At 42.3% G+C, this 14466-nt stretch overlaps 1 protein-coding gene across 2 annotated transcripts in view; it reads left to right on the top strand.

The window, feature by feature from the left end:
• Positions 1 to 13729, top strand: part of ABCD2 (ATP binding cassette subfamily D member 2) — a 67840-nt gene extending 54111 nt beyond the window's left edge. For both annotated transcript variants that reach the window (XM_073328419.1, XM_073328418.1), the window contains 3 exons: positions 2774 to 2858; positions 6992 to 7117; positions 10260 to 13729. In XM_073328419.1, the coding sequence (XP_073184520.1) occupies positions 2774 to 2858; positions 6992 to 7117; positions 10260 to 10470 (422 nt within the window). In that variant the 3' untranslated portion in view covers positions 10471 to 13729. The remainder of the gene's footprint in view (positions 1 to 2773; positions 2859 to 6991; positions 7118 to 10259) is intronic.
• The last annotated feature ends 737 nt before the right edge of the window (positions 13730 to 14466 follow it).

Here is a 14466-nt window from a genome sequence, read left to right as displayed (position 1 = left end):
TCCATTCTGAAATCCCACAGTTCTCCTTTCACAAACAACTTTGGAGAGATGTTTTCCTGCCATTTCTAAAATGAATATATATACAATATTCAATATTCTTTACACCTGTGTTGTGCAATCAGAGACTAAGGGGAAGTTATAAGGATCTCGTCCTTAACCTCTCTGCCTTAGTTTTCTTATCTGTAAAATGGGGATAATTGCCTGTGTCACCGGGTGTTGTAAGCTTTATTGAAGTCTCCAAAGCACTGAGATACTTTGCTGAAAGGTGCTATGTAAGTGCAAAGGGTTTATCCACATGCAATTGTTGCAGATATAAACTGTGAGGTTGGTTTATTGCAAGCTACACTACCGACTGTTCAGAGGAAGAAATCAGAGCATTAGAAATTAGCATTAATTTTAAATTTACCCAACAGGTAACATTTATATTATGTTCCCTAACCATTATTAAATCCTTACGTTTCTAAGTCTCGTGGAGGGGATGGATGAGGAAGGCATTAGAGGGAATAGGGCAGCGGAAACAAACAAAAATACTAGTATACAGTTAAAGTATAAGTTAAAGCAGAATCAAACCTGGCAATTTTGCCTTGATAAATGGAAGTCACATCTTTTTTTGGAGGGGACCATAGGGGGAGTTTACTAAACAGGTCATGTTCCCTCCATTTCCAGCAATCTTTCCTCTCTTTTGCCTTCTACCACTCTTGTACCATATCTGGTATAGGCTGTAGGTGGGCACAGTCCCCACTCTTAGTACGTGCGCACACACAGAGACCACTTTGGATCCAGAACATCCATCCCAATACGTTCCTGGGGTTCCCTTTTTTATTAACGTAAAAAGAAAGATATAAACATCAGCCTCAGTTACTTCCTGAGTTTAGTTGTTCGCATGGCTACTACTTTCTGTCCCTACCCCAGTTCCCCTTGTCTTAAACAGACACACCAAAACTTCTGTTCCCCTTGGTTGGAGGTCACCAGACCCATGGCATCTGTCTGCTGGGCTGAGTCTGCAGAATAGCACTCCATCTCAGTGCTGTGTTGGGTCGTAGCACCTGGGACACCCTGTCACAAAGAGCCCCCACATTCAGTTATCACCAGTGGTAGAATTCACCCAAATGGTAACTCAAGTGGGAGACAATTAAGCAACTTTCTTTAAAGGAAATCCGCTGATAGGAAGCAATATACATGCCATATACTGAGAGCCAGATAGATCCTCCAGATTTGAGTTCAATGTAATTCTAAGAAATAATAGAACCTAGGACTGAAAAAGTTGTATTTCTCTGTCATTTACGTGCATGTACATATATGAATAATGTCATTGCGTTACTACATATTTTACAATCGGGTAGACAGAAGATTCCAGGAATTCAGCTTACAGTATTACTGATTCCCATTTTCATTTAGCTTGACTTCCCATCAGGAGACTTACTGAGGCTTCTTAAATTACAAAGGCACAGCCCTGGTGGGCCCTGGCACAATTCCAACAATGCCATTGTGTAGTCAGAAGCCTACAGCACCCTTGCAAAACCCTGCCTGCACTTTTCTAACCATAGACCAAAGTCAAGAAATCACACAGCCTAACTTGCTTACTTGACCTTGTTTATGGTGTTATCTGGCAACTGTTCATTTTTGATCAGGCAGCGGAAGCAGAAAAGGTCTTTGTGGATCTCTTTATTCCTCTAGTTTCAGTGGTGTTGGGTTGATCTAGAAATATATCCTCCTTCTCTTCCACCCCCTCTCCCACCTGTCAGACAGTCTGTCTCTCTCCTCTGTAAATGATTGATTGGGAGAAATGTGCTTACCCTAGTTTCTCCCTTTTAAAAATAATTTCTTGTTTTGCACTGTTCTATCAAGCTTAATTTTATTAAAATCTTAATTTTAATAAGGTAGCCTGTATAATGTGAGGAGTATGCCATAATGCTGACATAAACACAATTCCACAATAATAAGCAAATAAAATGCATTCAGATAGGGTTTTTTTACTGATTTTTCTATGAGGAAGAGATGGTAAAAAGATTTATGGGAAAATCTAATTATATAAACAGTGTCAAATGTTATAGAAATTGTGGGTTACCTTTTTATTAAGGGGGCGGAGAGGTTTGCATGCGAAAAAAAAATCTGTGTGCGCACACGTGCTGTACAGGTATCCAGTTTGTGTTAGCTGCCCATTTGTGCATACAGTCTGCATTCACAGTGCAGAGGCATGTGAGTGACATTTCTAACTGGGTCACCAAAAATCTGAGCAGACATCATTCTTACCTGCAATAGCAAGGGAGTCACTCTGTAACTGTTATAGTTTTATATTTTGACTCATTGAATTCTCATTTATTTTCTTAAATTTCCTTTCTCTTTATCCTGTAGGTTGATTATTTTAAAATTCTTATTCAACTTTTAAGGAAGTGTTGCATTATCCCATGGGAAAGTAACATGCCAGGAAAAAAAAAAAGAAATAGATTTACCCAGCTGAAAGAATACATTTGTCAGAGGTGACATGTAAACATTTCAGAAGTGCATAAGTGACTTAGGAGCCAAATCTCATTTTCAAAATTGAAGTGGGATTTAGGAGCCTATTTCAAATAAGACTATGGGATTTAGGATCATAAGTGTCTTAGGCACTTCGGAAAATTTTACCCAGCACCTTGATCTACCTCTTCTACCACACCACTGGGAATTTTGTTTCTGCTTTAAATCGAGGATTGCAGGCACGCAGGAACTTAATTTTCTGTGGTTTCTTGTTTTGTACATTATAGTTCCCTGTTTTGTTTGTATCTTTTTGAAGGCTGGGATGCTGTGATGGACTGGAGAGATGTCTTATCAGGAGGAGAAAAGCAGAGGATGGGCATGGCTCGCATGTTTTATCATAAGTAAGTGTATTCACTTGCTCTTCAGGCAGCCAAGCTTTGGAAGCTTGCAAAAATGGTTTGAGCAGTGATAGTCTTTATACCCCCACACAGTACTGATCGGCAGTTGCACAGGAAAAGAGACTTCACAGTTTGTAAGAGGTGTGTGTATGAGATCTGCTTTTTAGTTTGGGTGATGCTTCTTGTTTCTGCTTTAATTTGTCCCTAAAAGCATTGCGTTTTCCAGACATTACTCTCCTTAGCATCATGAACAAAAATGATCACATTGGGGCAATCCTAGAAATATCGTGGGAAATATCGTCATACGGGGGATGTGAGTTTGAGACCTATCCTTTGGACCTTTACTCTTGGACCACCTGAGGCTGGAAACTCTGCAAAGGCAACACACTCAGCACCTGGAGGGATAGAAGCATCTTGAGTTGCTCTTTAGTTACTTTCTGATACATTAACACTGCTGAGTAATACAAGATCAGCCCTGCACCCAGAAGTTCCACCACCATGCACAGAGCAAGATCAGGAAGCAAAAGCCATTAACACTTATATTGCAGTACTGCCTAGAAGCCAGACAGGTATGGGCCTCACTGTGCTAGGTGCTGTACACACCGATACCAAATAACAGTCCCAGCATGGGATTCAAACCTAGATTCCCTGTTGGGTATTTTATCTAATCAGAACATAAGAATGGCCACACTGGGTCAGATCAGTGGCCTATCTAGTCCAGTCCAGTCCCCTCTCTCTGATAGTGGCCAGTGCCAGATGCTTCAAAGGGAATGAACAGAAAAGGGCAGTTTTGAATAATCCATCTGCTCTCATCCAGTCCTAGCTTTTGGCAGTTGAAAGTTCAGGGACAGTGGCACATGGGGTTGCTATTAGTCAGGCTGGACCTATCCTCCATGGATTTATATAATTCTTTTTTGAACCCAGTTATATCTTTGGCCTTCACAACATCCCGTGGTAATGAGTTCCACAGGCTGATTGTGTGTTATGTGAAGAAGCCTTTCCTTTTGTTTGTTTTAAACCTGCTGCCTGATCATTTAATCAGGTGACCTCTACTTCCCTTTTGCAAAGGGGTAAATAACACTTTTTCTCCGCACCAGTCATGATTTTATAGACCTCTGTCATATCCCCCTTTGTCATCTCTTTTCTAATCTGAACAGTCCCAGTCTTTTTAATCTCTCCTCCTATGGAAGTTCTTCCAAACCCCTAGTCATTTTGGTTGCCCTTCTCTGCACCTTTTCCAATTCTAGTGTGTGTGTGTGTGTGTATGTATATATATATATATATATATATTTTAAGATGGGTCAACCAGATCTGCATGCAGTATTCCAAGTGTAGGCATACTATGCATTTATATACTGGCAATATGATATTTACTGTCTTCTTATCTATCCCTTTCCTAATGGGTCCTAATATTCTGCTCACTTTTTTGAGTGCCACCGCACATTGAGCGAATGTTTTTAGAGAACTATCAATGATGCCAAGATCTCTTTGATTGGCAACAGCTAATTTAAACCACATCATTTTGTATGTATAGTTGGGATTATTTTTTCCAATGTGCATTACTTTGCATTTATTAACACTGAATTTTGTCTGCTGTTTTGTCACTCAGTGGATGACTGGGTTTAGTGAGATCCCTTTGTGACTCTTCACAGTCAGCTTTGCACTTAACTATCTTGAATAATTTTGTGTCATCTGCAAATGTTGCCACTTCTCTGTTCACCCTCTTTTCCAGATCAATTATGAATATGTTGAACAGCACAGCTTCCAGTACAGATCCTTGGGTTACTCCACTATTTACCTTTCTCCATTGTGAAAACTGACTATTTATTCCTACCCTCTGTTTCCCATCTTTTAACCAGTTATTGATCCAATGAGAGGACCTTCCCTTTTATCTTACTTTGTTTAAGGGCCTTTGACATAGGACCTTGTCATAGGCTTTCTGAAAGTACAAGTACACTATATTAGCTGGATCACCCTTGTCCACATATTTGTTTGACTCCTTCAGAGAATTCTAACAGATTGGTGAGACATGATTTCCCTTTACACAAGCTGTGTTGACTCTTCCCCCAACATATCATGTTCATCTCTGTCTCTGATGATTTTGTTCGATGGTAGTCATAGAATCATAGAATCATAGAATATCAGGGTTGGAAGGGACCCCAGAAGGTCATCTAGTCCAACCCCCTGCTCAAAGCAGGACCAATTCCCAGTTAAATCATCCCAGCCAGGGCTTTGTCAAGCCTGACCTTAAAAACCTCTAAGGAAGGAGATTCTACCACCTCCCTAGGTAACGCATTCCAGTGTTTCACCACCCTCCTAGTGAAAAAGTTTTTCCTAATATCCAATCTAAACCTCCCCCACTGCAACTTGAGACCATTACTCCTCGTTCTGTCATCTGCTACCATTGAGAACAGTCTAGAGCCATCCTCTTTGGAACCCCCTTTCAGGTAGTTGAAAGCAGCTATCAAATCCCCCCTCATTCTTCTCTTCTGCAGGCTAAACAATCCCAGCTCCCTCAGCCTCTCCTCATAACTCATGTGTTCCAGTCCCCTAATCATTTTTGTTGCCCTTCGCTGGACTCTCTCCAATTTATCCACATCCTTCTTGAAGTGTGGGGCCCAAAACTGGACACAGTACTCCAGATGAGGCCCCACCAATGTCGAATAGAGGGGAACGATCACGTCCCTCGATCTGCTCGCTATGCCCCTACTTATACATCCCAAAATGCCATTGGCCTTCTTGGCAACAAGGGCACACTGCTGACTCATATCCAGCTTCTCGTCCACTGTCACCCCTAGGTCCTTTTCCGCAGAACTGCTGCCTAGCCATTCGGTCCCTAGTCTGTAGCTGTGCATTGGGTTCTTCCGTCCTAAGTGCAGGACCCTGCACTTATCCTTATTGAACCTCATCAGATTCCTTTTGGCCCAATCTTCCAATTGGTCTAGGTCCTTCTGTATCCTATCCCTCCCCTCCAGCGTATCTACCACTCCTCCCAGTTTAGTATCCTCCGCAAATTTGCTGAGAGTGCAATCCACACCATCCTCCAGATCATTTATGAAGATATTGAATAAAACCGGCCCCAGGACCGACCCTTGGGGCACTCCACTTGATACCGGCTGCCAACTAGACATGGAGCCATTGATCACTACCCGTTGAGCCCGACAATCTAGCCAGCTTTCTACCCACCTTATAGTGCATTCATCCAGCCCATACTTCCTTAACTTGCTGACAAGAATACTATGGGAGACGGTGTCAAAAGCTTTGCTAAAGTCAAGAAACAATACATCCACTGCTTTCCCTTCATCCACAGAACCAGTAATCTCATCATAAAAGGCGATTAGATTAGTCAGGCATGACCTTCCCTTGGTGAATCCATGCTGGCTGTTCCTGATCACTTTCCTCTCATGCAAGTGCTTCAGGATTGATTCTTTGAGGACCTGCTCCATGATTTTTCCAGGGACTGAGGTGAGGCTGACTGGCCTGTAGTTCCCAGGATCTTCCTTCTTCCCTTTTTTAAAGATAGTCTATCTATTCCATTCCAAAGGCAGTAGTGTAGTGGTTCTAGGGTATAAGCCTCACGTGTGTAATTTAATATCAACCTATTTTGAGTAGCTGCCCACTATATTCTTTTGTCAGCCAGAATGGCTGCCTGTAAGCAGCGTAAAGCATTCCCTTCCCTCAGGTAATTGTGGCCTGGGGGGTAAGAGTGTGATCTGGGATTGAGCCTAGATCTCTCGAATGGCAGAGCAATGCTTTATCACTGATCCACCAAGCTGGGCTCCTAGGTAAGGACTTTTAATGTATTTTTATTAGAACTTTGGAGCTTCTATGATATTGTACAGCACTTGCAAACTTCTCACTAATCTGCTGCATGTAGAGTGAAGCCTCTACTCCCATGCACTAGTGGGTTATAATTAAAGACCAAGGCAGTTTTACCTGAGTAAGGGTTTGAGGAGTGGGGCCATTGTGCTGTTGCATACTAGCTTACAGTACTAGATGAGTGACAGTGGGCTCTGAAAACCAGTTATCTCACCCAACAAGCATCATCTCTGTTCTTTAAATTAAGCATTGTATGCAGTGTATAGGAATGTTGTGCAAAAACTAAATGAGGAACACGTTTTCTTTTCTTTTGAAAGACCAAAATATGCATTATTGGATGAATGTACGAGTGCTGTAAGCATTGATGTTGAAGGAAAGATATTCCAAGCTGCAAAAGGTTCTGGGATATCCTTGCTTTCTATCACACACAGACCTTCTCTTTGGTGAGTATATCCAAGTACTTACAATGGGGGGTTATTTTTAGCTTTCTACCAGATGATAGACTCGCTTTTCTTCTGTGCTCCAGTACACTTGTTAAATCAATATCTATGCTCCTTTTAAGATAACTTGACTACAATAATAGACATGGAACTGCATTTAGCATTGATTTTCTCCCTTTTATGTACACCTATTTATTTCCTTTTTTTTAATGCATTTGAATTTTTCACTCTTAATAGCAACGTGCAGATAGTGAAAGAGCCAATTAATTAATACATCATGTCACAGCTGCAGCAAATATCACAATATTATTCTGTAAACATGAAGGGAAAAGATAAATAGAATGGCTACTTCTCAGGCAGGTTGTCCATTGCTTGGAAGAAGAAGATGGCCAATATGTCACCAATATAATCTCCTCCTTTGTCTTTCACAAGTAGGGTGACCAGATGTCCCTATTTTTTTTTTAGGGACAGTCCTGATTTTTGGGTCTTTTTCTTATATAGGCTCCTATCACCCTCCACCCCCTGTCCCGATTTTTCACACTTGCTGTTTAGTCACCCTATTCACAAGGAGGAACAGACCCATCATTTATAGCATCAATTATGCATTCTAATCCTGCAATGTTTTTTACCTCTCAGTGCACCCCCAAGCAGGAAATCTGTTACTAAATGGGAACCGTTAGTTCTCAAGTCCAAGTTCTCCACTGCCACCTTCTTTTTTTATCCTGTGACAAAAGGCTTTGTGCCCTCTTGACCTCACAGTTGAAATATGCTGTATTACTGTCCCATTCCCTTAGCTTCTCTGAGAAAAGGATTGCTTCCGCCATATTCCTCCCTAGTCAGTGAGACTAGTCACAGAGCAGAAAGTAAAGCATGTGTAGGATTGGGGCCTAAATTATGAAAAAAACTCAAATGACAGGAAATCTGGAAAAATAGAAGTTTACCACCCCCAAGCTCAGCTCCCATATTCCACTTATTTTTAAAAGAGATTAGATTATATTAAAAATAAAAAAACGATTTAAATATAAAAAAGGGCAAGCTTATTTTAAAATCACTGGATAAGAAAGCAAGTATCTAGTTAAATATGGGAGTGGGGGAGAGGTGTCTAGCCTACAAGAGAGTGAGACCCCAGAGGGAGCTTCTATGTATTGGTTTGGATTGAAGGTCTTTGGAGGTCTGTGTCCCCACTGTTTTTACTTCTTTTCAGATAATTATGCTGGTCAGGCAGGTTTCCAGTTCCTCTTGTAATCTCCATTTGTTTATCAAAATTATCAACTGATCTGATCGTTTGATAGCAAGAGAGACAAATTTTAATACATCCATTTCATAAACTTGTGGGGAATAAACACTGTGTGTATTGGTCTTGAATGGGAAGAAAGAAGTACCAAATTCTGAGATTTAGACTTAAAACGTCTTCAACTCAGCTATGCTTCCCAGGGTATTGCCAGGCAGAGACAGAAGATCAGATTATGAACTGTTCTCTCTTCCTCAAGGATAACACTGGACAATACCAGTTATTTTATGTTTCATGCAGCAGATAGTCTGAGATGGCTGATTAATGCTGTCTGGGAGAGCAGCCAATTTTCTTCTCAGGACAGTGTCTTCTTTCTAATTTATGTGTCTTTTGGGAGTGGGTATAAGAGGATTGGTTAAACAATCTGTGCTATACAGAACAATGCATGTGAAGTGGTCATTATAATGATACAATTCTATCTCATCTGCTGATTATGTCATAAACGTGGAAGTTTATTAATTTATCAAATCTCCTTTATGGAATTACATGACTTTGATAATCACCACTTTGTGATGTAGTTCGACATCAATAAACTTCCTTTCAATTACCCAGCTCATAACAGCACATCTGCTGGAAACCCCACCCCCCCATGTTCTTAAGTATCTGTATGTGTCTTGAAAAAGTCAATGTGCAAATCTTGTAATATTTCTTTGAGCACACGCCCTGCTGCTGATTGAAAGATCTATGACACCTGTGCTGAGTTGTTTTTTTTTCCACTACTTGCAAATCAAGGGACACTGGAGAACTGAAGGGTTTGGACAGGCAAAGCTTACAGTCAGGGCTTGAAATTCAGGAAAAATGACATGCAACGTAAAATAAATACAGTCGCACCAATAGCATTCTGATGCACTCAGTCCTGCAAAATATCGGGACCTGTGGACTTTCTGGTAGGAAGGTATAATATCACATAGAAAGTAACAAAGAAAATTAAATGGTCTATATGCTCCCTCCATTCTGTGGAGTGGAAGGGGTCATTTTATATAAATGGGGGCTTGGGCTTGTGTAGAGGTCCCATAGCTGTGGAGTTGTGATGTCCTTGTGTGAAGGGGACTCCCTGCAGCATGAGGCATTCTGCTCAGGTAAGCGTACATAGAGAGCAGCTGCCGATTCTCTTCAGGTGGGTGGGCAGGAGAGAAGGATTTTCCTTGGCTGGTTGAGGTGGTGTAGAGGTCTCGGCTGCTTTGGTGAGTGCAGCCAGGAAAGAGGGCTCCCTGCTGCCATTCCCCTATGACAGAGAGCCCCAGATGCTGCTGCTGTTACAGTATCTGAAGAAACAGGGCTTTGCCGGGCAGCACAGCCTCAGCCACCATTGCCATTCCTTGTTGGGCAGCCAGGAAGTGGGAGACAGCAACCTCCACCCCCTGAAGCCAAAGGCCCTGGGGTAGCACCCCTAATAACCCAGTTGAGGGTGCCCACCAGCACCACCTCAGCAGGGAGCTCTGAGAGGGCGGGGGGCTCAATTGCTGCAAACCGTGGCTTGTCTTTGTCTACACTCAGGGGTCAGCACCAGTGCAGCTACGTAGACTGCTGACCGGCAACTGCTGAATCCCTGTGTAGGCAAGGCCTTAGGGTAAGTCCCAGTGACTTTCAATGAGACTTAGGCTACAAAGTTCTGAAGTCTCTTTTTGAAAATGGGACTTAGGCTTCCAAGTCACATACTTGCTTTTAAAAGCTTTTCCCAGTGACTGTAAAAACGGCCCATCCTCAGCCATGGTGGTATTGCAGCGTGAAGATGTTTTATACAAAAGTGCCTGGCTCAAAGTCTGCCTTAAGGCACTTAACACCCAGGAACCTCAAACCTTACTTACAAAAATGTCCCTAAAGCCATTACTAATATTTTAAATTCTTCTGCAGGAAGTACCATACTCACTTGTTGCAGTTTGATGGAGAAGGAGGCTGGCGTTTAGAACAATTGGACACTGCTATCCGCTTATCACTCAATGAGGAAAAACAAAGACTAGAATCCCAGCTTGCAGGAATTCCTGAAATGCAGCAGAGACTGAATGAACTTTGCAAAATCTTGGGAGAAGATTCAGTGCTTAAAACAATGGATAAAGAGGAATAAATATCTTAATTTATGTTTGATATTTTTAATTATTTTTAGTTAAAAGCTTTATAAATTTAACAACACTTGTTTGCATGCATTGTGGTAGGCTTAGAGCATAGAAAAAAGTAGTCAGCAAAAAATAGGGCTTTATAAGATTTTAGCATTTTGGTATTAAGGAAGAACGTAGTTTGAACCCTGAAAAGTAGATCAGCAAATGCACTTTGTACAAGATTAGTCATGAGAGCTTACAGTAATTCCTAGTGAAAGCCCAATTCACCTTTGTTACCGGCACAGTTAGATGTGCTTGGTGAATTCTTGCTTGGGAGTTGATGGGCAGAATGTGCTCTCATGACAGAATGCCCTGTGCATATGATATGCCTGCTAAACAAAGCAAATCTGGCAGCATGGAGCAATGCAAGGCAGGTTTTGGGTGAGTATGCACATGCATGCAAAAATCTAGTTTGGGTACAAGGAAACATTTTCCTGTCTATGTGAAACCGATCTGTTCCTCAGCTGAGCTGTATGCATGTTGTTAGTTGCATTTCCCTAGGAAATAACAACATGACAGGCAGCCCAGAAAATAACTGTCATAACAGCAGCCATCCAACTGTCCTTTCAACCAATTAACAGGGCTTTAACAAGACAGATAATACACATGTAGAGTACAGAATGCCACAATGCATAATTTAAGAAGCCTTTTTTCCTCAGGACATGTACATTAATTCCTAGTAACCTTTCAAGGGATTATGAATGTGAATGCCCATTATACAGTATACTCTGGTAGGCAAGGCATTGGATCCTGAGTCAGACTCAGGTTCTGTTCCTGGCTCTGCCACTGACCTGCTGTGACCTCGAGCAAGTCACTACCCCTCTCTGCCTCATTTCCCTATCTATAAAAAGAGGATAAGACGACTCACCAGTGTAAGGCACTTTGTGATCGATGGATGAAAAGACCTATCTAAGATCCAGGTCTTTTTATTAATGCACCCTTTAGTTTTCATAAGCTACCACCCTGATAATAAAAATGCCCAGCAATTAGAGTTCTTTAAAATGTTACAGCCCTGTGTAACCATCAGTTAATGCCCACAGCCCCTCAGAAAGGTGAATAAACATTGCTATCCTCACTTACAAATGGGAGAACACACAAGTTTGCAGCCATGTTTTCAGAAGTCTCTAATTTTTTTTTACCTCAGTGGGAGCTGTGGTTGTTCTGAACCTCTTGACAGTCAGCCTGAAGGTAGCTCAAATGCAGCATGCTTCTGGAAACATTGACCTTCTTAGCACCTCGCTCAAGGCCAAACATGCAGTGAGTCAGGGTGAGAGACGGGAATAGATTTGAAGCGCTCTCAAGTTCCAGTTCCTCGAGAACACAGTGCCTTTGACCTTCCAGATAAAAGGTTTGCTGCATCCATATTTTACTTGACAGCAGCACAAGGGTAGATGAGACAGGATGAAGAGAGAGTGCAGTCCAGAAATGTGCAACAATCCCTTCCCCTTCTGGTACAACAGGCCACTCATAATGGACAGCTCTGGAAGGTAGAATAGGAAGGGATGGCTTTTGAAAGTGTTTAGTCTGCTTTGAGGAAACAAGAGAGGCTAAGCAGAGAGAAATTGGATCTGAAGTTTGGTGGGTCTGTTTTAAAAGGAAAACAGTTAATTGTTAGGGGATTGCTGTGTGACCGGTGCTTTGCAGGCTGACAAAGCCCCGTTGCAAAACACAGGCGATGTATTAAGGCTCAGGGAGGGTTTAGGCCATTTGCTTAGCTGTAGTCACTGCTAGCTCTTCCATGGGGTACTTCAGACTGGAGTTGCATTGACATTAGTCGCAGAGACGGAAGCTCAATACGCTTGTGCTAGAAAAGACTCCAAAACGCCAGCAGTTTGCCACTGCCCTTAGCTGCGGTTCCTGTCAGGAGATCAGCTGTCATTCCTGCTAGTGCTCCACAGAGGACTCCAGCGCCATCCTGACTGTGCCCCATTTCTGGTTAGCGCCACCCACTTTTCACAGTTCAAGAATAGTTGTTGTTTTGTGGCAACGCAGCCACCTAACAGACATTTATCTGTACCTAGAGATTGCAGCATCTGAGCCACTCACAATCTGTAATATCCTTAGCCTCACAACACCCTGTGCAGGGGAGAAGTGCATTGTACAAAAAGACAATGTGACTTGTTCAAGGTCCCAAAGGAAGGGTGGGGTAAGCAGGGAATTGAACCCTCAGTGAGATCAGCCAGCCAGCTAGCTCAGGAGGCAGGAATGATACATGACCCCTCACCCCTTGTCTCTGCCTCTGTGGGCACTGCCCTTTCAGAGTCATTTCACACCATGAGTGTCGAGTCTCAGCAACAGGGTGTGCAGAAGACCCCTCCTTGTCCCACATTCTCAAAAGGTGTTTAGGCTCCTAACTTCAATTAATTTCTCTGGAAGGTGGGAGCCTACATATCTTCAAGGGACTGGGCCCTTGTGCCTATTTTTCCCCTTGCACGCCCATGCAGAGCTAGCCCCAGCTGAGCTCATTGGTTTAAGGAATTTCATGTGCTAAAATCATAATGGAACCAGGGCCAGATGCTGGATTGTGCAGAGCACTTCTGGGTGGGCTGTGAACACCCTCAAACCCTGTTCAAATTAATGGAAACTCAGGGTACTCAGCACTTCACAGGATCTGACTACTACAGGAGAAAAGGCCTTGAGCAGAATTAATATAATCTCAGGAATGGGGAAAGGTGTTATCTGGAAAAAAATTTAAAATACAAATTATCCAGCAAAACTAATTCATTGAAGGTCAGGGGTTTGTTTTGTTTTAAACATGTTTAAAAACAGTCTCTGCTCTCTGGCTATTAACACTGTAACTGCAATGAATGTTTGCTTTACTGATCAGTTTTGGTTCTATGCTAATTTCATCATTTAGGGCTGGATTCTAGTCTCATAGATCAAACTCCATTAAAATCAAAGGGAGTTGTGTTTGCACGAGGAAAGCAGGATTGGAGAATTTGCAATAGTAACTTCCTCCCTAAAGCCACTAAAATGATTTTAATTCTATAATATCCTTTCGGTAAACTCAAATTTATCTTTGCGCATGTGCAAGTCTTTTTATAAACTTATGTCCAGAGGTTTCAACAATATAGGGTATAGAATGTTTATAAAGTTTAAAATGAATGAATTGCTCAATCAAAGTTGTCTTTGTTCTGTTTACATTTGGTTTAATGCCCTTTAAAAGCAGATCATTTTTAATGCAATAAATTATGCTTTACAGTTGTAATTTATTTCAACACCAAATAAATTCATGGCATTTGCTTTACAATTGTACTGTTATTTTTGAACCATTCAAAAAGCAGTCCAAGGAGCACGTGAGATCTCTGCCTGCACTATACTAAGAGAGCACCCAGATAGGGCTGGAGTGGCACTACATTCCTGAAAGAGGTAAAAACTTCATCGGATTTTTCAGTTTTTGAAGAGAGAACCTGCATTTCCTTCATAGAAGAGTAAAGGGCTCAGATCCACAAAGGTACCTAGGCACCGAATGCTCCTTGATTTCAAAGGGAGTTAGGTGCCTAACTATCTTTGAAGCTGTGGGCTTTGCTGTCTAGGACAGACTGAAGTGACAGGCTGCTGCTTGGCTTCTCACATCCCAGGCCAGCCAGCTTTAGGTTGGAATTGATCTGTGACAGGAATGTAGCCACCATTTGCAGTGAGGTTTAAGGGAGAGGGTTTGACACTGTGTGAGAGCAGCACAGGCAGGATCAGCTGAAATTAGCGAGAGGAGTCTCAAAGGCTGTCAGGGCAAGTTTTAACCCTACGGCACCAGCATGAACTACTAGTATCGGGACTTTCCAAACATCCCATACAAACAGGGCCAGATTAAACTTTTGTGGGCCCAGCGCCAAACCTATTTGTGGACCCCCATGGAGGCAATGGAGCATGGCGGGGAGAGGTCAGTCCCCAGAGCGAGGGGCCAGCCAGGGGCAAGGCATGGCAGGGACGGCCCCAGCCCAGTGCGAGGGCACTATTTATACACT

The sequence above is a fragment of the Lepidochelys kempii genome, chromosome 1 (assembly GCF_965140265.1).
Source record: "Lepidochelys kempii isolate rLepKem1 chromosome 1, rLepKem1.hap2, whole genome shotgun sequence".
Lineage (NCBI taxonomy): Eukaryota > Metazoa > Chordata > Testudines > Cheloniidae > Lepidochelys > Lepidochelys kempii.
Note: the sequence above shows the minus strand (reverse complement) of the source record. Positions and strands in the feature narration are given on the sequence as shown.